At 38.7% G+C, this 25,491-nt stretch overlaps 2 protein-coding genes across 2 annotated transcripts; both read right to left on the minus strand.

Annotated features, from left to right (window-relative positions):
* Positions 1 to 81: 81 nt before the first annotated feature.
* On the minus strand, positions 82 to 4,663 carry LOC122296536 (ABC transporter I family member 1). Its single transcript, XM_043106311.1, has 2 exons — positions 3,702 to 4,663; positions 82 to 1,150 (listed from the first exon to the last, which is right to left on the minus strand). Exon 2 carries the CDS (start codon positions 1,017 to 1,019, stop codon positions 330 to 332), a length of 690 nt encoding a protein of 229 aa, XP_042962245.1. The 5' UTR covers positions 1,020 to 1,150; positions 3,702 to 4,663; the 3' UTR covers positions 82 to 329.
* Positions 4,664 to 4,807: 144 nt separating this feature from the next.
* LOC122296535 (FIP1[V]-like protein) lies at positions 4,808 to 22,582 on the minus strand. Its single transcript, XM_043106310.1, has 9 exons — positions 21,587 to 22,582; positions 12,527 to 12,783; positions 10,175 to 10,301; positions 10,031 to 10,099; positions 9,773 to 9,913; positions 9,421 to 9,522; positions 8,968 to 9,314; positions 6,348 to 8,007; positions 4,808 to 5,655 (listed from the first exon to the last, which is right to left on the minus strand). Exons 1-9 carry the CDS (start codon positions 22,475 to 22,477, stop codon positions 5,092 to 5,094), a joined length of 4,158 nt encoding a protein of 1,385 aa, XP_042962244.1. The 5' UTR covers positions 22,478 to 22,582; the 3' UTR covers positions 4,808 to 5,091.
* Between the last annotated feature and the right edge of the window lie 2,909 nt (positions 22,583 to 25,491).

The following is a 25,491-nucleotide window of genomic DNA, read 5'->3' on the forward strand; positions in this document are numbered from 1 at the left end:
AAAATTGCACAACAATATCAAGTTGGATTTCGGTGAGAATTGGAAGGGGTAGTTCTACATTGCATTCATATGATATCACTATGAATGTGAAGAAAACAGTTTAGTCCTATTGAGGCCATTTTATTCGTAATATGAAAAAAATTAAAAATAAAGGAAGTCAACTCAATGCTGGTACAGATCCCCGCTTCTAATACCCAGTTTGGCCCAGCTCAGGCTTTGCAAAGGTACAAAGGAAAAGGCCATTTTAATTTTTATATATATATGGTATGGGCAACTGCATGTCGTCTTCTCTGGGTTTATGTGAAAACAATAATATTAGTAGTGGGATGCTAAAGGAGGTCTGTCCGATCAAGCATATCTACGAATGTCATCTTTCTTGGAAACCTTGGTGGCAGCCTCAGAAGCATGGCATCTTCAATTTGAATAGGGAGATGTGTTGCCACAATCACAATCCCACCCTTCTTCCTGTGCTCGGCAATGATATACTCAAGTAACTTCACCCCTTCCTCATCTAATGCAACTGAAGGTTCATCAAGCAACCAAATTGGCCGATCCATTGCCAGCAACCTTGCAAGTTGCAGCCTTTTCCGCTGGCCCATTGACAGCATTCTTGCCTTGTCCTTCGCCAACCGTCCAAGACCCATCAGCTCCAGCGCAGGCAAAGACTTCCCCTGTTTGCCCTCAAGAACTTCGAACCACTGGACATTTTCCAAGACTGTCAACTTCTCTTTGATGGCATCTTTCAGGGAGAGCCAATTGAGCTGAAGCTTGTACTGGTGAAATACTCCGGACCCTGTAATGTCATGACCGTTCCACAGGATCTCACCCGCAGAAGGCCGAGAAAATCCAGCTAGCATGCGGAGGAAAGTAGTCTTCCCTGAGCCATTGGCACCTGTTAGCACGAGCGCCCCACCATCATAAATGGAGACATTGACATGACGCAAGATTTGCTGGGCATTCCTCATACAAGAGACCTTGTTAAGTAGAAGACGAGGTAGTGGTGGTCTTCTGAGAGACATTGAGGTCAATCGGAAACAGAAATGACTGCTTTTGATGGTAAGATTTCGATAACAGGGAGGACTCTTTCAAGTGTTTACTATCTGCTAGTGATGCAGCAAACAAAACTGAGTCTCATTGCTCAAGACAAGTCCTGTCATGAAGGATATAATAAATTGCATAAACCACTAAAGCCAAATGTAAGATCATTTCTAGATAATGATAAAAGAAATAATTGAAAATCAGTGCAGTTAAAATACGAAGGCATACAAGAGCTTATAATACTGAAGAACCTCATTTTTTCTCTAATTGAGAGGGATTCTTAAAATATGAACAGAGCTTATGATTTAAGGGCTCAGTCTAGGATCCAAATGAGGGTACTGGTAAAGCAGCCAAAATACCTTAACAAGACAGACATGAGAGACTCCCAATTGCATTTACATTTTTTATGTCAATATTAATCTGAAGTGATATCAGAACGAATTTGAGTAACTAAATCAACAATTATACGAAAAATATAAGAACTAATGCTTTCAAGTTAAAAACATGACTTGAAACAATTATCCCAAGCAAGCCATAGCCATGTCAAAAGGGAAACAAGACCAAGCCAGTGATGAAAAAGTGCATTACAATTTGACGAATAGTTGGCATGCATACACTAGGCCTACATAATTTGCTTCAAACAAGCAGACATCAAGAAAAGCGCATGGACTTCAAAGCTTAGGTGTCCCTATCAAGTAATCTAAATGTCTAATGGCATCGAAACCTTGGAACATAAAACTTAGGACAAACATAAATGAAGGAACTTTGCTTCTATATTTAAATAAGAACCATAACCAGCAACAGCACAAGACTGTTTTTACCGAAAATGAGCAAAAGCATAATGTCGGAAAATACCCAGAATATGAATAAACCCGGGTCGACTAACTCATCTGAGTCGAAGGTTGGGTTTTGCTTTGTACGGTTCCAGACTCTGACTGTGCTGTTTAATAGAAGCAGCTTGCTTCGCTTGTAGAGTTGTGTGGTACATAATATACACATCATATTGCTGTCTTGGAATTCGGGAAAATTGCTAGATCGCAGCTGCATGGAAGATGGTGCCTCTATGTTTAATGTGGTGCACATGGAATGTAAGAAATAGCCACTGTTTCGACAATAAGGAATGCTCTCAAGATGGTTTTAGGGCTTCTTTTCTTTTCCTTTCTTTTTTTCTTCATACATTGTTGCTTTGGGCCTCTTTTATTATATTGAATGGAACAAGTTTTAATGACTTTTACGCTACTTTCCGGAGGGCGTAGTTTTTGTAATTAGGCTCTTTTTTTTATACTTCTTGTATACTCGGGCTTTGCCTATTTACGCGGATTAATAATATCTCTTTTTACCTATCAAAAGAAATATATATATATATATACACATCATATTGCCGCTCAAGAGACCCACACATGTTAAAGGCTTTCTTATTGAAAAAAAAATATATATATTAAAATAATCTCTTAAGGGTAAAAATTTTAAATTCCTCTTTATAGAGAATCTTTAATTTTTTTGTATTTTATAAATTATATGCAATAATATTATAATCTAGATTATTTAATTGAAAATAATTTTCAAGGTCTTAAGATCTTATAATTACCTTATTTATTTACTTAACATATAGAGTTAAATCACTTCATATGTCAAAATTTTGTGGCAAGGTTGAAGGAGTGGTTTTATTTTATTTTCTTTTCTTTTTTGGGGAAGAAATCAAAGTTTTGAATTCTGTTCCAGTAACCGTTCCGGCTAAGGCATTGAAACATAATATTTTGGTATCAGTGCGTTTCAATGTACTGTTTCAAGATAGACGTTATATGAATAAATTATATATATAATAACTATATTCCAAAATAAAACCTAGACAAGTCTTCAAAGCATACAAACTTGATAAACTTAATAATACTTCTCAATAGTCAATAGGCTCATGGGCTCAGTTTTGACCTGTCTGTCTTTCCTAAAATTGTTTCAGAATCCACCTGCCTGAGGTAATGGTTTGAAAATCTGCCCATTACCCTTACAGGTACAGTACACCCACATAGTTTTCTATAGTCCATGAAAGTGATTACTTTTTCTCAAGGAACTGTTATGGATTTTGTGAGATGTTAACATATTTGCATCAAGTGCTGAAAACTTGAAGAAACTGAATATTTTTACTTATTAAAAAATTAAGAGCATGAATTCCAAAGTACCAAAGACGATAATGAAGTTGATTCTACATTTTTCACAAGAAGATGCCAGGGAAACACTTACTAGACTCAGTAATAGACTAATAGGTTAGTGAATGTTCCGTTTTATGCAATGATCCATCTCTGTTCAATTTCATGATTTTCTTGCATACTTTTGGAAGGTTATTGTTGTCAGAAACAAAGAAATTTTACACATGCAATTCAAAAGACTAACCAATTATCGTGAACACAAATATTAAGCGAAATTTGCAATTGGGGTTCATGGAATTTCACTGCAGGAATTATCATGCACATCAATCTCAAAATATCACTGCATGTATATATCTACTGTATATATACAATATCACTGCAGGAATTATCAAGCATACTAGCATACTAGGTGGATTCTTGATCAATTACAAAACCATACTAGCATGCACATCAATCTCAAATTCTCAATACACAGAGCAAAAAGGGAATCTACAGCTAATTATCTAAATTATCTAATACCTGCAGTGACGTTAAAGGGGATCTACAGGCTACGGCAGAGGAACAGCAGAGTCCAAGACACAAGCTGCGGCGGTGGAAGTGGCGTCGTCGCGTAGACGACGGAGGGAGCTGCGAGTCACGATTCACGACGGCGTGGAGCAGGTGAGCAACACGAGGGAGCTGCGACGTTGTGGAGGTGGCGGCGTCATGTTTTTGTTTTTGTTTATGAGAAACTCATTCGAAAAGGAAAGGGGGAGGGAGAAATCAGAAGAGAAATCAGCGGCCAGTGGGGGGTAATAAGAAGATGGCGAGATTACAGATATGCCTTGGGATTCAAAATAATTACAAAAAACCCGTGTTAGATTTTCGGAAAGAAATGGTCAATGCCGGAATGATCCGAAACACACCGAGACGATGGGAATTGAATCCGATATAAAAGATTCAGCCACATAATTTTTGTTACGGTTCCAAAACCATCGTTTCGGCCTTTCAAAACTCTGGCAGAAATCACAGTGAAATCTGAACTGTAGTTAACTGTCCAACCTACACGAGTATAAGGGACCTTCTTAAAGAGTTTTCATGCATTATTTGCCAAAGAAACGATAAGAGTCAGTAAACCAGATGAAGTTCCTCCATGGTTTATGTCATGCCATGGCCAATCAGCTCTTGGGATTCTACTCTCGAGTAATTGATTATGGATGAAAAATCCCTTTTTGTTCTGGTGGCGATTGTGGAAAAATCCCCACCTCAGTATTGCTCTTAACTCAGAGAAGAGGTTCATCTCATTGGAGAAACTCAGAAGATGTGACTAAAGTCATTCCTTTTTCTTGTTTCTTTCGGTGTCAAAATTGGGATTTTGTTTTTCTTTTTACCTCACTTGTTCCTCAAATACAAAAGGCAATTCTACTAACCAAAGATACAGAATACAGAGATAAAAGATACGACTTTAAGCACCGTAGTAAAACTACAACTGCTGCTCTTGTGCTCATAGCTCTTTTCTTCAACCATTTGCCACAACTGGAACAAGTCAACATTGCCAGCCGAGCCTCTTAGATCACAGGCTTCCCCACAGATCAGATTTGCCACCTCCGGCAACCCAGATTATTTCTGAGTCATATGCTTAAGAATTAATGCTAAAAATAATTCTTTGCCGCCATTGGTGACCAGTTTAATGGTACATTCACCAGTATTTACACATAATATTAGAAGTATAGGGTGGTATCATGGTTACAAGATGATATAACTATTGCAGTGGTACATGGCTATCTCCAAAACCCTACAGAAACCATTTATAAAATATGGTATAATTGGATCAGCTGGGTTCCAGAATATTAAAAGAATAAGGCCAAGACTTCCCTCAATGCTGCAGAAGCAATTCAGCAAAAATAGTGCAGGTCTCTGGATTTTACATTTAGTTACTTATCCATCTTCTTTTTCGAGGTGGTCGCTCTGGTTTGATCTCGGCATCTGCAGGAGCCTCACTCTTGGAAGAAGGCAAAGCTTCACTCTCCATCTTCTTAATTGTCAAGGCTTCTTTCTCACTTGGCATTGGAAGCTTGAACCGCTCACTTCGCTTTTTCAACTTCTCCACTGTATCCAGGTGCCTATCCTCCAAAGGTTTTGTGTCAACATCTTTGCTTTCCAGATCAGAAGCATCTTTCTCTTCAGCCAATGGTTGTTGACTATCAGCAGCCTCAACCATCTTAGCAGATTCATCTGGAGGTTTGCTGGCTTCAAAAGATGCACCATTGTTTTTCCTGTCAATCTCCTTCAATTTTAAGGAAGATGATGACCTACTGTTGATGCTATAATCCCTCTCCGTGTGGCTAGTCCAACGTTCCAACTTGGAGCGCCCTCTTTTTGAATCATGTTGTTCATCTTCTGATGAAGCATCTTCCCTATGTTTTCTGGACACACGACGGTTAGCTGGGATCTCATGCTGACCATTTCCTGGATAACTGGAGCCTTTTAAGCCCTATATAAACGCACAAGAAGAAAACTAAATTTTCAACACTTCCTACCAGGTTTAAGTGCACAAGCCAAGAAACATTAATGAGAAATGAGCGCAACCCCACAGGGAACTAAATAATCAACCAATAACGGTAAAGTAATGAACCAAAAAAAGGACACAACTCACTGATCCAAGCGAAGAGTATCCCAAATTCTCAGCCCAAACACAGGTTAATCAATGGAAATCATAGGAAATGCAATCTGACCAAGAGAAGCAAAGCATTTTAAAAATGTCTGTAAGCCTCAAGAATGAGCCAAGTCATCAGAATTTAATTCTAAGTCAGAAATTTACTCGAGTGATAAAAATGGTGTCAACAATCTCCTTGAGTCAGGTCTAAAAAAGAAGATTGTCTGCATCTTTGTCATTCCCTCCCTTTACATATTTAAAGCGAACACTTTTAATGTTAGTCATTGCATTATCTACGACAAGTCATATATAAAAGATGCCTATGTTTGAGGTTCTTGCCCCAATGAATTACTCATTAATTGTAAGCAAAACCGGGCACTCGAAATACTAAGGAGGAAAATAGCTAACAACCTAGCCACTTTTGAAGCCTTTGGAAATGGCCTCTTGAGTAACAATGATTGACCTTAAGACTTGGTCCAACTCAACTATTCCAACAGGAGAATTTTTTTCTATATAAACATGCAACATACCGCCTCATTAATTTGACCACTATGGTCTTCTTGATTTCTCTTGGAAGAGCCTACAGCATTGTGATCTTGACTGTCAGAGTCTTTCAACTTTCTTGTATTCTCTTTATGTTTCTTGTCATGTAGTCTTTGGTTATCAGAAGCATTAACAGCACGATCATTACGAGAACTTGACCTATCCAGCCTAGATCTTCTTTCATCACTGTTAAATTGATTCCCACGAGGATAAACATCATCACGTCCCCTATGATGTGAACTTTCATCCTCAATTCTATCCTTTCTCTTGGACTGTTCACTGTGTCGTGCTGTGTCTTTGAATTGGTATTCTTTATCAAATCCTTTGTAATCCTCCTTTGCCCTAGCATGACTAACTAATGATTTGTCCTCTGGACCACGCCCGCCCCTTACAGCAACCCGTCCTTCATCTCTTTCCCGCTTGGGCAGATAATCTTCATGAGTCTGTTTCAGCCTATGCCACTCATCCCTCTCTCTCTGCCTTTCACCCCTTTCTCTCTGCAACCAGATCTCATCTTTGTGCCTTACAGAGTGGTGATCATCAAGATTATCTCTAAGTCTTAGTTGGTCATCTCTCTTTCGCGGGTCCAAAACATCATCCCTTTCTCGCTTTCGGCGGGGGGTGCTTTCCCTGTGGCCATGCAAGATTTCTTCTTTGTTGCCACGGTCCCTCTTCAGATATTCCTCATCTTTCCTTCTCTTGCTATGGTAATCATCTACATTTCCATACTTACTCTTCAGACCATCATCTCTTTCCCTATGGCGTGAACCAGCATCCTTATCATACTGAACCCTATAGCTGCCATTATCTAACTGTTTTCTTGAATGTAGATATTCATCTTTGTCGCTCCTCTCACCATCTCGAACCTTACTCCGTTGTCTGGATCCCATTTCATCACCACGCTCCCTCTTCCTTGTGTCTTCATTTCTAATCCTTCTGATATAAGGATCATCATCTCTGCGTGACCAGGGTCCATCAAGATTGTCCTTCTCCTTTCGCCTATTAAAGCCATCAGTTTTCATATGCAATTGATGACCTGAGCTAGAATCCCAGTCCCTATAGGAGTACTCTCCTATTCCTTTTACTGCCATGGGATTTCTTTCTATCTCTTGTCTTCCATCACGATTCTTTCTTCGGTGTCCTGGTTCATTTTCATCGGGGTGCCTTTTCACAGTACCCACACGTGCTGAACGTCCTTGAATGACTTCCTCCTCAGCCCCATCCCGCCACTTCTGATAGTCCCTGCTGCTTCCTGATCTTGTTTTGCTGTTTTCGCTACTTCTTGCAGCCTTTGAGTAATCTCCCTCATCAAATTCTGGGAGCAGAGGCTGTTCGACTCGAGAACTTAGTTTCTTTACCACTCCATCTTTAAGGCTGTCATCTGTGCCTATCGAATTAGTCATTTCATCCTTTTCCATTTCAGGGCTCCCGTCAGCAAGCATACGCTCATCATGCCCAACATCTTTAGGCTCAATGCTTAACTCCCTGGAATCCCTAACTGTGTCAGGAGATGATAATTGCAAACTGTGTTTACCATCCATGCTATCAACCGATTCTTCCTTCTTATTATCCTGAAATTTCCCGTCACGTGTACTTCGACTGGGAGTCATGTGAGGGGATTGATCATGTTCTCTTCCCTGTGTCGGCCTGTATTCAAAAGCAGTGAGTTATACACTTTTTTTAAGTAAATGGTTACATTGACATGAATAGGCATAGCCCAAGTACACAAGATGGCTGAGTTATACACATTTAACAAGTTCTGATGTAATCTTTTTTTTTTCGCAAGTGCTGATGCAATGTTACAAGTTATAATAATTCCAGATCAGGCTATAAAGATCTGGAGAAGTTAGTTACAGAGAAATTTGTGGAAAATACGACATAACCTCTGCATATGGCATTATATATATATATATTTTGATAAGTAACGTATGGCAGTTTATTATAGCCAACAATTATGAAGTCCAGCTAAATGGTTGAAAGCCGGTAACAACTTTAAAAAACAAACTACACCATCATAAGCCACCATGATAAATTCCATAATGCAAAAAAATATAGGGCCAACTGAAAAGCTTTAAAAGGGAATACAGACATATTTCTTTTATTGGACAGATAAAGTAGACTACTACTGAGATCAGTTTTTATGTGGGGGGTGGGGTGGGGGGGGTGTATGTGTATCAACTCTATATTATAAACGAGATCTTCTTGAATCATAGCATCATGCAAATGATAGTTTATTTTGCTTCTACATGCATTCATATGTTCAGACCATGATGTCCTCAGCTTGTGTATAATGATGAGCATTCATTAGAGAGATTGGTCTGTAAAACCTAAAATAAAAACACAAACACAAGGGAAATGAAGATTTCAATGCCAATCCCTAGTACTTGCAGTTAGGGATTAGTCACATCGAGGTGAACTTGTCTCCCAATTTTTTTTTTTAATCGGTAAAGAAGAATTTTATTGATGAGAAAAGAAGGCATAGCCCAAGTAAAAGGCACCCTAAATTGAAGGAATGTACTCGAACATAAAAGTATCATATTGGTAAGATTAAAGGATAGCTTTTATAATTAATATCACAGATTAAATCTTCCCAAGACTGTTTCATACCTTTCATCATAAGGGGTGCCAAGATTCTCACTAGGATAGGCAGAAGTCTGCCCCCTTGAACCAGAATGCTGGACTGGAGCTTCTGGAAGGAAAGATAATACCCGTTCCCCCTTAGGTAAGTTATCACGAACAGAATTCATGAGCGGAATTTTTTTTCTATCAACCTGATCTCTCTTTCTACCATTGTACACCTGTGGAAGACCGTCATAATCCTCACTATCCACCTGCACGCCATGTTCTTCAGCTACATCACCTCCTCTATCCTCTCTTGATGGATCATTGACTGGTTGTTCTATGACACCATTTCCTGTGGAGGAATCATCATCTAAAGAGTCCTGCAAGACAATCTGTACATCCAAAATTTCAGCTATCTACACCGCATATGCATTATAAAGTTTAGCATGCAACTACACCATTAGATCAGTGCAGTTTGAGGAAGGTTTTATTAAATACCTCAATAATTGCATCTGAATCGCGAATGCGAGGAGGTCGGGTGTCAATGGAGGGGAGACGCCCACCATAACCACCTTCCACCTGTATTGCTCTCCCAGTGGGCTGGTAGCCAAACAACAGGGGGAAAAAAAAAACATTAAGCCTGGAAACAGATATAGCAAGCAAAAACAATATGCCTAGTAGCTACAGCATATTTATCTAAGTCGCTAAAAGGAAAATAAGGAGATAGTTAAAGAGGCAAATAAATGAAACGGGCAATAAGAATAATGAAAATTAGGATTAAATTAGTGGTAGAACATAATCATCTACAAGAATCATCCTCTAAATATTAACAATAGACAGCTGTACATACTATAGGCGGGCGCACACGAGCAGATCCCTTTGCTAAATCATTCTGTGTAACGTTCAGCTTTCCAAGATTCGCATTTTCAGCTGAAACATCATGAACACCAGTGGCAGCTGCTAATTCCGGGGGTAAATCTGGATCATAATCCTGGGGTGAATAAAACAAATAGAAAATTTTTCCTTAGTACCAGAACATGCGAATAGAAACCAAATATTCTATTGAAAACCACAATGAACTTTCTGAGATACATAAAGACCTCATTACCTGCTCTGTTCGCCCACTTTCATAAACCCGAATTTTGCTTTGCATGGTAGACTCCAGGCGGATTGGTTCCTGAACAATCAATATCTAGCAACTTAGATTCCATTTATATTGCTCAGCAGTATGATTAAATGTTAATATAGTTACCAGTTGCTTGCAATAATCTTTCCAGCTCTCCTCATTCAAACCGAAGTTGAAGAAATCTGATGTATCAACTCCAGGATATTTCCATGGTTTCTCCTCGAAATTATCAATGTCAACATCAAATATAGTCCTGAAAATATTTGAGCAGCCCAATAAGCAAATCGTAGCAAAAATACTGAACATTGAAATTCAATTACTTTGCAGGACCCTATAGCACCTAAATATAAATGATATGGACTACAGCCAAAATTGTGGAGAAAAAAGGAATCCTATAACAAAAAAGATTTAACACTTTTTCTCACACTGCCAAAACAAGATGGAGTTCATGTATGATGTACCAGACACAGCCATGGCACTAGCAAAATTTTAAATGAACACTAAACTCCATCACTACATGATGATCAAGACAATCTACGAATGACCAAAGTTTTTTCCCCTTTTTCCTTTTCTGCCCAGTAAGATATGTTGGTATCACAAAATTATAGCATACCGTGAAACCTAAAACCCGACTGCAATTCGCACTTGTAGGTTAAAGGGACTAAACTTTAGCACCATCTATAAGATATTTCTTTAACTCACTCATAAAATTTTGGAACACCTATTGCAGATTGTATGAAATAATAATATTTAGAAGAACATATCTGCTTAAAAGGATGTAGACAACAGACTAAAATCTGCCGCAGGAGGTCATGCCTATGTGAGCTAGTGAAGAAAAAATAACGCCTACGGTCTATCATCCTTAATTCACTTGAGAACATAGATGGCTGCTGAAACCAAAAAAGAGCATCCCATGCCACAGAAAAAGAGCCACCTCTGAGGTTAGCTGAGATACAAGCATGATACTGTACAACAGCAAAAGTAAATATTTGAAATGGAGTTGAGTAATCTTGACCTACAAGCATCAACGGTATCTAGATAAGATAAGAATGCAACTTCATGGTTGAACAAACACCAAGGCATGGACCTTAGCGGTTGATTTCAATGGTTTGGGGCTACATGAGTTCCTTATATCCATTGTTCATACCTAGATGTGGTCACTAATCTTTGTATCAGGCTTTTGCCTTCTTTTGATAATATAATTTATTTTACTTATAAAAAAAAAACAAACACCAAGGCTATCAAGATAAGAATGCACAACATAAAGAACTAAACAACAGGATTAGAGCCTCAGAGACATTTTTTGGTGGTCAACAACCTCCACCTCATGATTAAAAACTCCACATTACACCCCCCAAAGTTCATGCTACAACTGTCTTCATAATGCCCTCGACAGACTCACCACTGCGAAGGATATGACTACAAACAGGGTATATGATAAATAGACATATCCTTTAAGCTACTTTAGGGTTTGAAAATGAAAGGTAATAATCACTCAAATAAAGTTTGTTGTTTCCTCCATTGTTTCAGCAGAAATCTCAGTTGGTCACCCACCATATGAAGAAGGAAATTGGGTCACCTTAAGGTTTCCAGGGTATTGAGCTACAGGGGAGCAACTCCATTCTCCACTATATCATTGCAAACAGGATCCAAGTTTTTTTGTCAACTTAGGAATAAATGGGATAAGCCCAAGTGCAAATCTCAAATATTGATGTGCATATTGACTAACCAGAATTAAGACAAGCAAGACGCAAAAGTATAAACATCTTGGTGACCCACCATATAAAACATTGATCGGCTCAGAAAAAAAAAAACAAATGTTCGAGATAATAGTTGATGTATTTCATATGCAATAGTCTGTATTGAGAAGATATATGCACTTGTGTTGAGAAGGAACAATGGCATACAGGCCAGAGGTAAACTTCAAAAATTTGTCAACTTAGGAATAAGCTGACAACTACATTCTCTACTATATCATTGCAAACAGAATCCAAGTTTTTTTGTCAACTTAGGAATAAATGGGATAAGCCCAAGTGCAAATCTCAACTATTCATGTGCATATTGACCAACCAGAATTAAGACAAGCAAGACGCAAAACTATAAACATCTTGGTGACCCACCAAATAAAACATTGATCGGCTCAGAAAAAAAAACAAATGTTCGAGATAATAGTTGATGCATTTCATATGCAATAGTCTGTATTGAGAAGATATATGCATTTGTGTTGAGAAGGAACAATGGCATACAGGCCAGAGGTAAACTTCAAAAATTTGTAAACATTCCAACCACCAATCATGTGTGTACTCGGGTTTGGTCCTAGAAACCCAATCGAACCCAATGTTAATGAACCAACTCTAACCAAGGCCTTTTAGCTTGTAACTTATCTAACAGCAATACAGACAACTGACAATTAAATGACCTATCATGAAAGTAAACAAGCAACCATCATATGCAACTATGGAACCAAACGAAAGTTACTTGTGAGAAGGAAGTGTGAAGTCCAATCCACCCCCAAAACCTCTCCCTGCCATGTTGTTGCCCCAAGCAGGCAATCCAAAACCGGAATGGAAACCTTTTTGCATTGGAAGCGCATTTTTCATTCCTGTTGGTCTCCAGTCACCTCTACCGCGACCAGGCATAGGACCCATGTTGACAAGCGGGCGAACTTGGCCCGGCACTCCTCCAGGAGCAGAGGTAGCTGTTCCAAGCATTGGCGCTGCACCAGGTCTAACATACTGCATTTTAACAAAATGTAAATAATCAGGACTTGCATGGAAAACAAGGAACACAAACAAGTATAAACCAATAATTAAAAAATATGCTTTAACCATAAAAAAGAATAATTGCAGGTACAGAAAATTCTTCACTTTATACAAACAAAGACGAAGTTTTGCAAGTGCAGTGTTCAAGGGAGATAATTGTTGTGTTGTTTCTTATATTGAAACAAGACACAAGCCCACCAGTAAAGAGAACAGCAAGAGAGGGGCGATCAACCTTCCTGGGCATTAATTTTTTTTTTAAAAAATTAATACGAGATTTTATTACCAAGACTAGGCACAGCCAAAGTACACAGGAAGTATACAAAGGAAATATCTACTACACTCTAGGAGCAGGAAAAAGTATTAGTCTCAGTACATTATCAATGTATCGTCATCCCTTACAAAAATCCTAGCCCACAAACACAAAGTAGAAAAGAAAAAATTTCGAAGTTCTCTAAGAGAAAGCTGTCTTCAAAACATCTCTCATTCCTTTCCAGCCAAATACACCACATTAAACACAAAGGAATCACATTCCATCTGGCAGCTACACATTTCCTTCCCTCAAAACCTCCTCAACATGCAAGAAGATCCACAACTTCCTTTGGCATCACCCAATATAAACCTTCCTACGCATTAATGTTTAAGTTTTCTCGCAAGTTTATTTTTTGTTCAAGTCACAAACAAGACATAAATCGAAATACTTGAAAATAGGAATCAAAACAACTTTTTTTATTTTATTTTATAAGTAGAATCAAACAACTTTTCGTGACATGGAAACTGAACAAATGATATAAACAAGATATAATAAACTCTAAGAGGCCTATTGCAGTTAACCATCTTCAAACCAAATGTGAAGGTAAAAGCCAATAACTATTGAGTTAAATTATTTTTCTTTTCTTATTGTACGAAAGAACAAATGACAGAAATTCAGGGAAGAAAAAAAAAACCGAAATAACCGTACCACCTAATAGGATTTACCACTCGTCAAACCATAAATATAAACTTAACGATCCAATATAAAGAGACTATATGGCATATGAAGCACACATACTTCAGTGTAAAAAGCAGGAGTTAATACAGAATAGTGGCAATGGAAGCAAAACTGAGAGCAGAAGTTTCCAAAACATTTCACTTCGTAGATCTTAGATCTCAAGAGGACTTTCAAGGCATTGGTCCCATACGCAAATAAAAGGATTGGACTTCTGTTACCAGAATATTGTACCAGCAAGACGTACAAGCCCAAAAGTCATAAGCATTCCTTGCAAACTAGAATCAGCTTAACTTTGCAAATGAAAGTAATCAGGAAACCCAAAATTAGTGCACAGGATGGTCGCTTGTGCTTGCCTTTAGCAATTATTTTATTTTTTAATTTTTATTTTATCATAGGATAATAACAACATAATTTTTGCAGTCGGTGGGTGGCGGTGGGCGGCGGTTTGTAGGGTGCAGTATACAAGCTACTTTGTCACTTTATTTTACATATAATGTAGTTGCATGCTTTCTATTTGCAAATGTAGCATCTGGATTTTTCTTGCTCATAGAGGAAACAACATGGAAGTAAATAAACACCTCTAGAAATAACTGCTCCCTCTTGAACACCCCAACAGTGGCAACACTGCTGTGAAAGATAAACGAAATAAATCGATTAAGACATGCCCCATACATATATTGTGGTATAAACTACCCATGCATATCTGCTCACTCATGATTCCAAATTTTCAACAGCAAATATTTCTTCTTATATGAAGATGATAAAAAGCAACAACGCCAACGATAATGCATAAACACAGGTACAAACAATGCCTAGCGGCCCAAGCTTGTGCTAAAAATTCATAATGTTCGGTGCCAGCATCGATAATGGATGTACTTATCAAAAAAAAAAATTCATAATGTTTAACCTCAGAGACTTCCCTATATATCTTTTCTTTTATAATTAATAAGAATTTTATTACCATAAATAGGCACAACCCAAGTACACAGGAAGTATACAAAGGAAATACCTACTGCACACTAGAAAGCAAGAAACTACAGCAGAAACAGATTCAGTACATTATCATCATTCCTTACAAAGATCCTAGCCCACAAACTCATGGTAGAAAAGAAAAAATAACGAAGATCTTCAAAAGAACGCTCTGTCTTCAAAACATCTTCCATTCCTTTCCAGCCATAAACACCACATTAAACACAGAGGAATCATTCTCCATCTGGCAGCAACACATTTCCTTGCCTCAAAACCACGCCAACATGCAAGGAGATCCACAACTTCCTTAGGCATCACCCAATATAAACTTGTCTGACCAATAACCTCATTCCACAAAGACTTTGCCACCTCACCATGTAAAAAAAGATGATTTACAGATTCACCATCCTTCTTGCACACGACGCACCAATCAGCTATACACAAACCACGTTTTCTAAGGTTATCTGTGGTCAATTCTTTCCCTAGAGCAACCACCCAACTAAAGAATGCCACTTTAGTAGGTACTTTCACCCTCCAAATGCTTTTCCAGGGGCAAAAACAGCCAGAATGACAATTAAGCACCTTATAAAAAGCACTGACTGAAAGCCTGAAATTTCCAGCATGATCCCACAATAGCCTGTCCTCTCTTCCCTGCATCACTTTAGTGTTATAAATTCTTCCCAGAAAATCTGAAACAACATTCACTTCCCAGTCATTAGCATCTCTAATAAAGTCAACATTCCATAGAATATTATTATCCATACATTGAAGATAATCTGCCACAGCAACATTTTGATCCCTTGCAATCCTGTAAAGAGATGGAAAATCTGATTTAAGAGCTGATACCCCACACCAAATGTCAAAAGAGAATCCTCTTCCCTTCCCCCACCTTAAATTTAATATGTTTAGAAAACTCCCCCCAAACTTTCCTAATGCCCTTCCACAAACTCACTCCATACACTCCTCTAACTTCATTAGAACACCAATCCCCCCCACCCACTCCCATATTTAACAGTGACAACATTATCCATAAAGCATCTCTCTCTTCATGATATCTTCAAAGCCATTTTCCAAGGAGTGCTTTATTAAACAACCTCAAATTGCTCACCCCCAATCCTCCACAAGAGACCAGTTGACACACCTTATTCCAACTAACCAAATGAAACTTCTTTTCCTCTCCTATTCCTCCCCATAAAAAATTACGATAGATTTTCTCGATTCTACTAGCAACCCCAGCCGGCAAAGGGAAAAGTGAAAGAAAATACGTAGGAAGATTAGACAACGTACTCTTTATCAAAGTAATTCTTCCCCCTTTAGACAAATATAACTTTTTTCATCTAGCTAACCTTCTCTCATTCTTCTAAATAACCCCATCCCATATCAAAACAGATTTGTGAGGAGGCCCCAAGGGAAGACCAAGATACTTCAACGGCAGTGAAGCAATCTTACACTCCAAAACATTAGCCAAAACAGAAATATTACCTACAGCACCCACCGGAACAATTTCAGACTTGTTTAGGTTAATCCTGAGACCCGAGACAGCTTCAAAACATAACAATAACGCTCTACATAACAATAACGCTCTCAAAGATTGAATATATTCTTGATTGGGCTCGCTGAAAATCAAAGTATCATCGGCAAAAAGTAGATGAGATAATTGCATACTATTCCATTCCTCATTGCCCACCTCAAAACCTGACAATTACCTACCTTCTACTGCCGCTTCCAACATTCTACTCAATGCATCCATCACAAAGACGGAAAGAAAAGGAGATAGCGGATCTCCTTGTCTCAAACCACGTGAACTATTAAAAAACACAACCGGAGTGCCATTCACCAAAATGGAAAATCTTGGCGTCAAAATGCAATGTTTGATCCACATACACCATTTCTCTCCAAAACAATAACTCCCGAGCAAATACAAGAGAAAATCCCAACTAAGATGGCCGTACACTTTTTCCATGTCCAATTTAATCAAAATTCCAGATTCATTTGATTTAGCTCTGCTGTCCACATACTCATAAGCAACTAATACCAAGTCAAGGATTTGTCTCCCTCTTACAAAGGCATTTTGAGATTTCGATATAATACTTCCCAACACCCCACTCATACGATTAGCTATCACCTTAGAGATTATCTTGTAAACCCCATTCACCAAACTAATAGGCCGAAAATCACGCATCTCCACAGCCCCTACCATTTTAGAAATAAGTGCTATAAATGTAGCATTGAAACTTTTCTCAAATTTCATAAATGTATAAAATTCACGAAAAACCTTCATAATATCCACCCACACTATATCCCAACAAGATTGAAAAACCATCTAGACCCCCCGGAGCCTTATCCCTTGCCATTCCTCTCACCACATCGAGAACTTCATCCTCTTCAAAAGCTCTCTCCAACCATTCTGCACTTGCCTGATCAATGGAGTCAAAAAACAGCCCATCAAGCTTTGGTCTCCAGGAATATTCTTCGCTGAACAACTTTTCATAAAAATTGACAACATGATCCTTAATGTCCTCGTGATCTGAAATGATGTTTTCACCATCATGAAGAACCTCAATTGCATTATTTCTTTGATGAAAGTTCGCCATACAGTGAAAAAAATTCATGCACTTATCACCTTCCTTCAGCCAAAGGACCCCAGATTTCTGTCTCCAAGAGATTTCCTCCATTAAAGTGATCTTCTCTAAATCATCCACCAGCACATTTTTTCTTTCCAATTCCTCACCGGATAAGTCCCCCAACAGCTCCCTTTCCTCCAAACTTTGTAACTGCTGCATCAAAAGTTTCCTTTCATTTTCTGTGTTCTCAAACTCCTCAACATTCCACTCCTTCAAATCCATTTTTAATGCTTTAAGTTTACGTGCCAGTACAAAGCTTGGAGTACCAGAAAAAGAGTACGAAGACCACCACATTCTCACCCTATCCACAAAACCCTCAGCCTCCAACCACATATTCTCAAATTTAAAATACCTTAGTTATCTAAAAGTGCCCCCACTCTCCAACAAAATAGGACAATGGTCAGAACACAATCTGGGTAACCTTTTCTGCATCAAATCAGGAAAACGAACCTCCCAAGAAGCTGAAACCAGAAACATGTCCAGCCTAGACCATGCCCTCCCATTGGACCATGTAAAATCCCCATCCACCATCAGAAGATCGATCAAACCAAGCTCAAAAATCAAATCAGAAAAAGTATTCATGGCATGAGAAAAATAATTATCCCCCACTCGCTCGCTAGGGAACCGAGTAATGTTAAAATCCCCTCCAAAACACCAAGAAACATCCCAACAGCAGTAAACACACGCCATTTCATCCCATAAAATACTCCTACTATTATCCTCGTTAGGACCATAAATCCCCGCAAAAGCCCATTCAAATCCGTCATCCACACATTTGAACCAGCAAGCAACCATTAACTCTCCCACATAATGATCTACCATATCCACTAACCTCCTACCCCACATAATAATAATACCACCCGAAGCCCCTTTCAAAACTAATTCAATCCATCCCACACATTGACAGCTCCATAAACTATTCACAATAGTTTGATTAACCAACTTCAGCTTGGTTTCTTGGAAACAAATAACATCAGCTCTCCACTTTCGAATCATATTCTTGACCCGAAGATGTTTTCTATAATCGTTCAGCCCCCTCACATTCCAAGAGATGATTGTTGGTTTCATTGATGACTATAAACAACCCTCTCCTTGCCTTTATCTCTAAAGGCGCTTCCTCCCTTTGCATTAATAATTAATAAAGTACGATAACCTCTTCAATTCCCTCTCTTCTTAAGAGCGGATCTAGCCAATGAAGGTTGACCAGCCTCTATAGCTATTAGAAGTGCTCTAAATTGTTCCTCAAAATCCGACAAAAGAGTCCCACAAAATCCATAAACAACCCTCTCCTTGCCTTTATCTCTAAAGGCGCTTCCTCCCTTTGCATTAACAATTAATAAAGTACGATAACCTCTTCAATTCCCTCTCTTCTTAAGAGCGGATCTAGCCAATGAAGGTTGACCGGCCTCTATAGCTATTAGAAGTGCTCTAAATTGTTCCTCAAAATCCAACAAAAGAGTCCCACAAAATCCTTAATTTCATCCACTTTCCGCATCACCCAATCAGATGAGGAATTAGGCCAATCAATTTCAAGAAGGATAGAACACAACGGATCAGGGTCCATTTCTTCATCAACTCCCTCAGCTCTCCTGACTCACCTGCCTCTGCCTCCTCTCCTCCAAGAACCATCTACATCTCAGAGTTTAAGTTCTAGGTGCCCGGGACCCCAGAAACAAACTCCTCAATGGACCCAGTGACATTACCACTCAATTCCACATCTCCCTCCACCACTTCCACCCCCTCTGAAACCCTCTCATTGCCTTCGAAACGTAGCTCAATAGGAACCAGTAACGATTGAGCAGAGAACCTCCCAACCCGAGATGAGAATCTCCCTTCTGAACCTCGGGCTCGAAGGAAGACAACATGTTCCCCTTCGCCGGAGCTGAACACACCACCTGAGTACTCTCACAGGGATCGACTACCACCGCCGTCCCCTTCTGTGAAGAAAGCTCAACTTCCTGTGCCATCGAGGGTATAAAATGGACCACCTCAGAGTTCTAAATCTTAGATCTGAGTAACTCAACAATTGCCGATGGATGGATCCCTATCGAAGGGCCTCTAAGAGACTCACATGCCGTTGTCGACCTTTTATGTGACGTCGTAGTGTCTGTCAGAGCCACCGAGCCCTTGGGCTGAGCCACCCCTTCTCTCGGGATGTTAGAGCCTTGTATCTCGCGTGAAGGCTTTGCCCTCCAGAAACCAGGCTTGTTTACTGGGCCTCGATCCAGCCCAACCGCTAACTTAACATTAAAACCCACAAGCCCATTCTGCTAACCCCCCCCCCCCCCCCCCCCCCCCCCCCAAAAAATAAAAAATCCTTTTTTCCTTCTTCCTTATACTCCAAATTTGGGCCCAAACCCATAAACAGACCCAACCCTTCTTCTACCTTCTTCAGCATTGACTCCAACCTCTCCTTCCAACCAAATAACTCTACCCTTACGTGCCACAGAGACCCTTCAACTTCTCCAACTTTCTACAACTCCTCCGCAGTCCAACCATTCTTCCTTCCATCCATCTGCATCCACCACAAATCGTCATTCCTTTTGTTACCATCCAACACCGATTCATCCTTCCTAAATTTACCAACGCCAAAACTCTAAACAGAACAGAACCCTTTTGCCTTGGATTTTCACCACCACCCTCCATAGGAGCAACTCTGTCTTCAGAACCTGAAACAGAGTTCCTAAAATCAACCATCTCTCTCATTAATCTCACAAAACCTGCCCAACCACCCCCTTTCCACCCTTTTAGAATCACTATGATTCCATTCCCCTTACTAGTGCCAAACTCAATAAGCTTCACAAATATGCCAAATGCATTTTGACACTTTTGGACCATAAAAACTCTATTACCTTCCCTTCTTGTCTGAAAAGAGTCTTTATTGCCCGCTATCCTCAGACAATCCTCCCCCATCTTTTCCATCCAAATAACCATTCCTCCACTAAGATGAAGAGACTTGGACATCTTCTTGCTCCTCTCAGTAATACAAAAAAAGTTACCACCTTTCCTACTAAACACAAACCTCTTAGCTTCTATCCAAAAACTACGATCCATCTTCAACAAACTAAAGATAAAACTCAAAGAAGAAATAAGACAGAGGGAACACGAATCAGGGAAGCAAAGAGGTATTAAGGATTTTCTCTACATATCAATTGCATTAGACTAATGCGGCACCAATTCCATTTAAAGGATTGCTCAAGGAAACGTGTTTGCCCTCATACGATCCCCTCCATTTTACTGAGGAGCCATTTAATGCAAACATGGTGTATTTTGGTCCTTTCACTGGCCAACAGAATTGTTACGGAAATACAACGACCAAAATGCCCTCATTTTTTGCACCAAATGTCTCCGCACAACTGAATGGTTAGATCTCCTTATAGTTAGTATAAACCTGGGCTCAAATCTGAATTCTAGGCACTGAAACAAACAGTATGAAGAATGATACCTAACTCCACATAACTTTCCTACAGAATAAAACACATAATATATCTTATATATTGGGGATGTTTATTTTATTTTTTTTTGGATAAGTAAACGGTAGTATTAATAAAAAGGCATAGCCCAAGTACACAAGAAGGTATACAAGAGGTAAAACCTATCTAGGTGGCTTGGGGATGTTTATCCTCACACCAAAACCTGGGTGAGGTACTTATTAAGGACGTGATTGGAAGGAAAAGAAACCCGTTCAAAGTCTTCCCTAGTAATTTTTTTTTTTTTTTAGTAATAAATCCTTATTGATAGGCATAAAAGGAACAACTCAAGTACATAGGGAGTATACAAGAGATCAAATCCGTCCGTAATATGCAGATCCCAACATTGCATCATGGCGTAAACTTTTGTTAAACTGGATTGCGTTACCTGCCAGCTGGGAGCATCAACCTTTGCTCCCAATAGAAATAAAATCTCAGCATACATTAAGAATTACCAAAGACTTACTATGCCAACCAAGTTTCATTTCCATTACTCACAGCTTGGAGAAGAATACAAATTTTAAAGTGTGCACTTCTTTCTACTTTTTTCAAACAGAATATACATACTATCCAAATCCAAAAGCATCAATTTTCCCAACAATTCACCCTTTACGAGAATTACAAGCCACAACCACACTCTAAATCTCATCATATAAGGGCAAAACTCAGTCAACCCCATGTACAAGATTCCCCGGTTCTCAATAAACAACATAGAACAAACTGACCTTAAACTGAGAATGAAATGGATGGTACCCATGATTGCTATATCCAATTTTGGGGGCCATGGTGGCACCCACGCCACCGCTAACCTTCCCCCCCTCGCCGGTCTCCTTCCTCTCACCATCCTGAGCGGCGGCCTGTGCTGCATCATCGCCCCACTCCGGTGCCTCCGCATCCTGATTCAGCTCCCCGTCTGCCACAATAACAAGTGGGTCCCCGTCTTCATCATCATCATCGTCATCCTCCCCGCCAATTCCGCCTCTTTCCATTGCCATGTGCCCATGGTTGTTATCATTCAACACTATCTGCAAGTCGTCCTCGCTATCACTGTCCCAATCGTTCTCGCCACCCACATCTTCTCTTCTGGAAGCTTCTAGGTTCGCCTCTGTCGGGCCGGAGAGTCCTGGAATGATCGGATCGGAACTCGCATCATAAATTCCAGCAGTAGCCTCCTCAATATCGAATTTTACGTCCTGTTCTATCAGATCCTCGGTCCTGTCCCCTCCATAGTTCACATCCTCAAGAGGATTCCTTATCGGTAATTCCACACCCCCTTTGTCCAAAACCCTAGACTCAGCAGCTAAATCCTCCTCTCTCACATCGCCAGCTATCAAATTCTGAGAGGAATTGACCACGGCAACGGGAGTGAGGTCGCGCGTCGGCTCGACGGCGCGGGGAGCTAGGTTTAGGTCAGAGTGAAGATTGGGCACAGCGGAATTCAGGCGAGGAGCTCCATAGACAATCTCTTCGTCGTCACTACCGGTCGGGCGATTGAGAGACGGCGGCGCATGGGATGCCAGGAGGGAATCTTGAGCTGCGGATGAAGCTGTTGGTGTCGAAGCAAAAGGTCGGAGCACGTCCGTGTACAGATCGCCGAACTCGTCGTCATCTTCCATTAGAGAGAGGGCGATAGAGAGACCCTGGGGAGGGTTTTGAGGTTTGGGAGCGGAGGCGTGTGCGAAGGAACGTGTTGAAAGACTAACGCGGCGTTTTATGTTGTAACTTGTGTGTGTTTCCGTTTTCACAAACCGCGGTATGCTTTTAATTTCTGTTCTTTTTTTTTTTTTTTTTTGAGAGAATTTAGATTTTAAAAATGATACTTGTAATTAGATAAGGTGTAATTATTTTAAAAATAAATAAATAAATATGAGTTTTCTATGAAAAGAAATTAATTTTTTAATAGTAAACTTTACTCTTTTTGAAAACAACTTTATGATATTTGTGCACTCCACGACTGTATGTAGCATTACTCTTTAAATTTATTCAATTCAAAAAAAATTATTTACAAATTGATATAGATAACACACTTAATAAAATATTTATATAATATAATTTAATATAAAAATAAATTTTAAAATAAATATATTATAAATCAAAGAATGTATATTCTGTATATCAGCCAACAACTAGAACGCTTTTGTAAATATGTGTAGTTAAATCATTCCAATTGCATTACACATTAAAAAACATATATTATTATATTTTCATTTGTTCTCAAAGTTTGTTCTTTACCATTTAAATTGAAGGGGGATTCACATTTTTCATTAAAAAAAACCACTCCATTTTTCCTTATAGCATTTCAAACTACAAAATATTTCCAACTTGTCTATATTTTTCAACCTCTACTTTCAATTCAAATATGATAATTAGCATATATTTCAATTCCAATTTTCTCAATGATCCAAAATGCAGTTTGAGAATTTTTAGAATTCATGCTGCAAAATAGAAATATATGCCTTGGAAAGTGGGTGTATCGATTTCAAAGATATTGTTCTTATGAAAATATTCTATTGGGGTGCACCTTTTGCATTCCCTTTTTGTACCTTTGATGGAACTTTGAGAATTTATTGAAGTTGCTTACAATCCACCAATACAAGTGCTACGGTCCAATAAATCATTTCATGCAGCGAAGATGAGCAAAAAGAAAACCTCCTCATAAACTATTGACATAAGAGAAGTGATGCATCTATACAAATATTATAAAAAAAATAAACATACAAATTGATATGACTTCATATGATACATTAAATCTATTTTATAATAAAAGTAACTTTACAATCTAACACATCATATCAAACTACATAAGTTTATAAATTTATTTTTGTAGAATGTTTTCATAACTAAAACATTTCTCTTCACATAAATAGTAACTCACATGAACAATACACACATTTGATGCTCTCAAATTTTCCTATTGTGGCGTGTTTCGTACGTACCGCGAAGTCTCCTTAGATAGTTGGGGAGTGGATCATTGGTCTTACAATAACACAAATATAGAATGGAGTTTGAGGGTGGTCAAGGGACCCTCCATCGCCTCCGATGCTTAAGTTAGTTTTCTTTTTAGGAAGTGTTTTATCCCTAAAATTATGTTAGTTTGAATGTACCTTTTATACTAGATTTGGGGTGTCTTTGGCCTTCATTTCCAAAGAGCTATCACATCGTACCCCATTCTTCAAGCACGTGAATTAATTATCTTGAAGGAAATAATTAATGCGGCGTTGGGCTCTGACTTATGTCTTGGCCCTTCTTAGCTAGGGTCAACGAGTCCCATCTCTCTCTCTCTCTCTCTCTCTCTCTCTCTCTCTCTCTCTCTCTCTCTCTCTCTCTCTCTCTCTCTCTCTCTCTCTCTCTCTCTCTCTCTCCACGAAGTAAACCATGGTTGCTCTTTTTGGCACACATCCCCATAGTTACTACTTCATGACTATCATTTTGGTTGCTTCTCAACCTGCTACAATGGTACCCACCTTTCTTTCCTCAGAGTATGAGTCATGGTTGCTTCTCCCACCCTAGTAGCCATTTTCTAGGGACTTTAGGCATTGCGTCCCCTCGGCTTGTCGCTAGTGGCACCCATTCCCAAGAGATAGTGGCTTAGCTTCTTCTACATACCTTCTGCCTGACAGGTTGGCGCATATCACCCCTAGTCACTTCTTTCAATGTCTCATTATTCTTGGGTTAGGCTAAATGGGCCTTTTACTTATGGGGCAGGCCTCTGGTGAGTTGTTATCTTCACTTCGCCAGACTGATGGGCCTCCTATGGCCCGCGGGGCTTTGGGCTCTTAGATTGTGCCTTTTTACCCTCTCCATTTATGTTCCATAAATTCTCAATTTTTCTTGTGGTCTTAGCATAACAGTTACTTTAATTGCATGTTCAAGTTACAAGCAATTGGGTTAGATACTTACAAAGCAATTATAATTTAATTCTTCTAATGTGAAGATTTTGGATACTAAATAAATGATAATAGTAGAAACTCCACTTTAAAAATGTACCAATTACAAGCTCTCAAGAAAGAGAAATGGTTACTTAAAATAAATCATCATCATAAGACCATTAGAGCACTCTTAATGGCTCATGTGTAATACGAAAAATGTAAAATATTTAAAGAATTGTTCATAAAATGAGTTTCAGCCGATTATGTAAAAGAATTTGTAAAATACAAATCACTACAGTAACCCACTAGATGTAGTGGGCACTGTTCATCATTCAAATAGTTTTTTTATTATTTATACTTCATTTATTCCCTCATTTCATTTTACTTTTTTTACATTTTAATACAAATTCTTTTTACTGTTCATCATTTAAAATACCTCTATTTTTTTTTTCTAAAAGATATCTTGGAAATATTATTTATCCAATTTTTTCAAATTTTATTTTATTTTTAATTTGTATTTGGCTTATATATTTTTATTTTGTGTGTATAAGATTGACTTATATTATATTGTATATAATAATATGTTGTAAATATAAAAAAATATGGATATTATAAATTTATTGGTAGAAAGGAAACGTTTACAAAAGTAAAAAATATTATTTAAATGATATGAAAAAAATAGATAAATTAATATATGGTATATTATAAAAGTCAGTATGTAAAATATAAAAAAATGAGTTTGAGTGATGTATTTTAACAGA

Source organism: Carya illinoinensis, chromosome 15, assembly GCF_018687715.1.
Source record: "Carya illinoinensis cultivar Pawnee chromosome 15, C.illinoinensisPawnee_v1, whole genome shotgun sequence".
Taxonomy (NCBI): domain Eukaryota; kingdom Viridiplantae; phylum Streptophyta; class Magnoliopsida; order Fagales; family Juglandaceae; genus Carya; species Carya illinoinensis.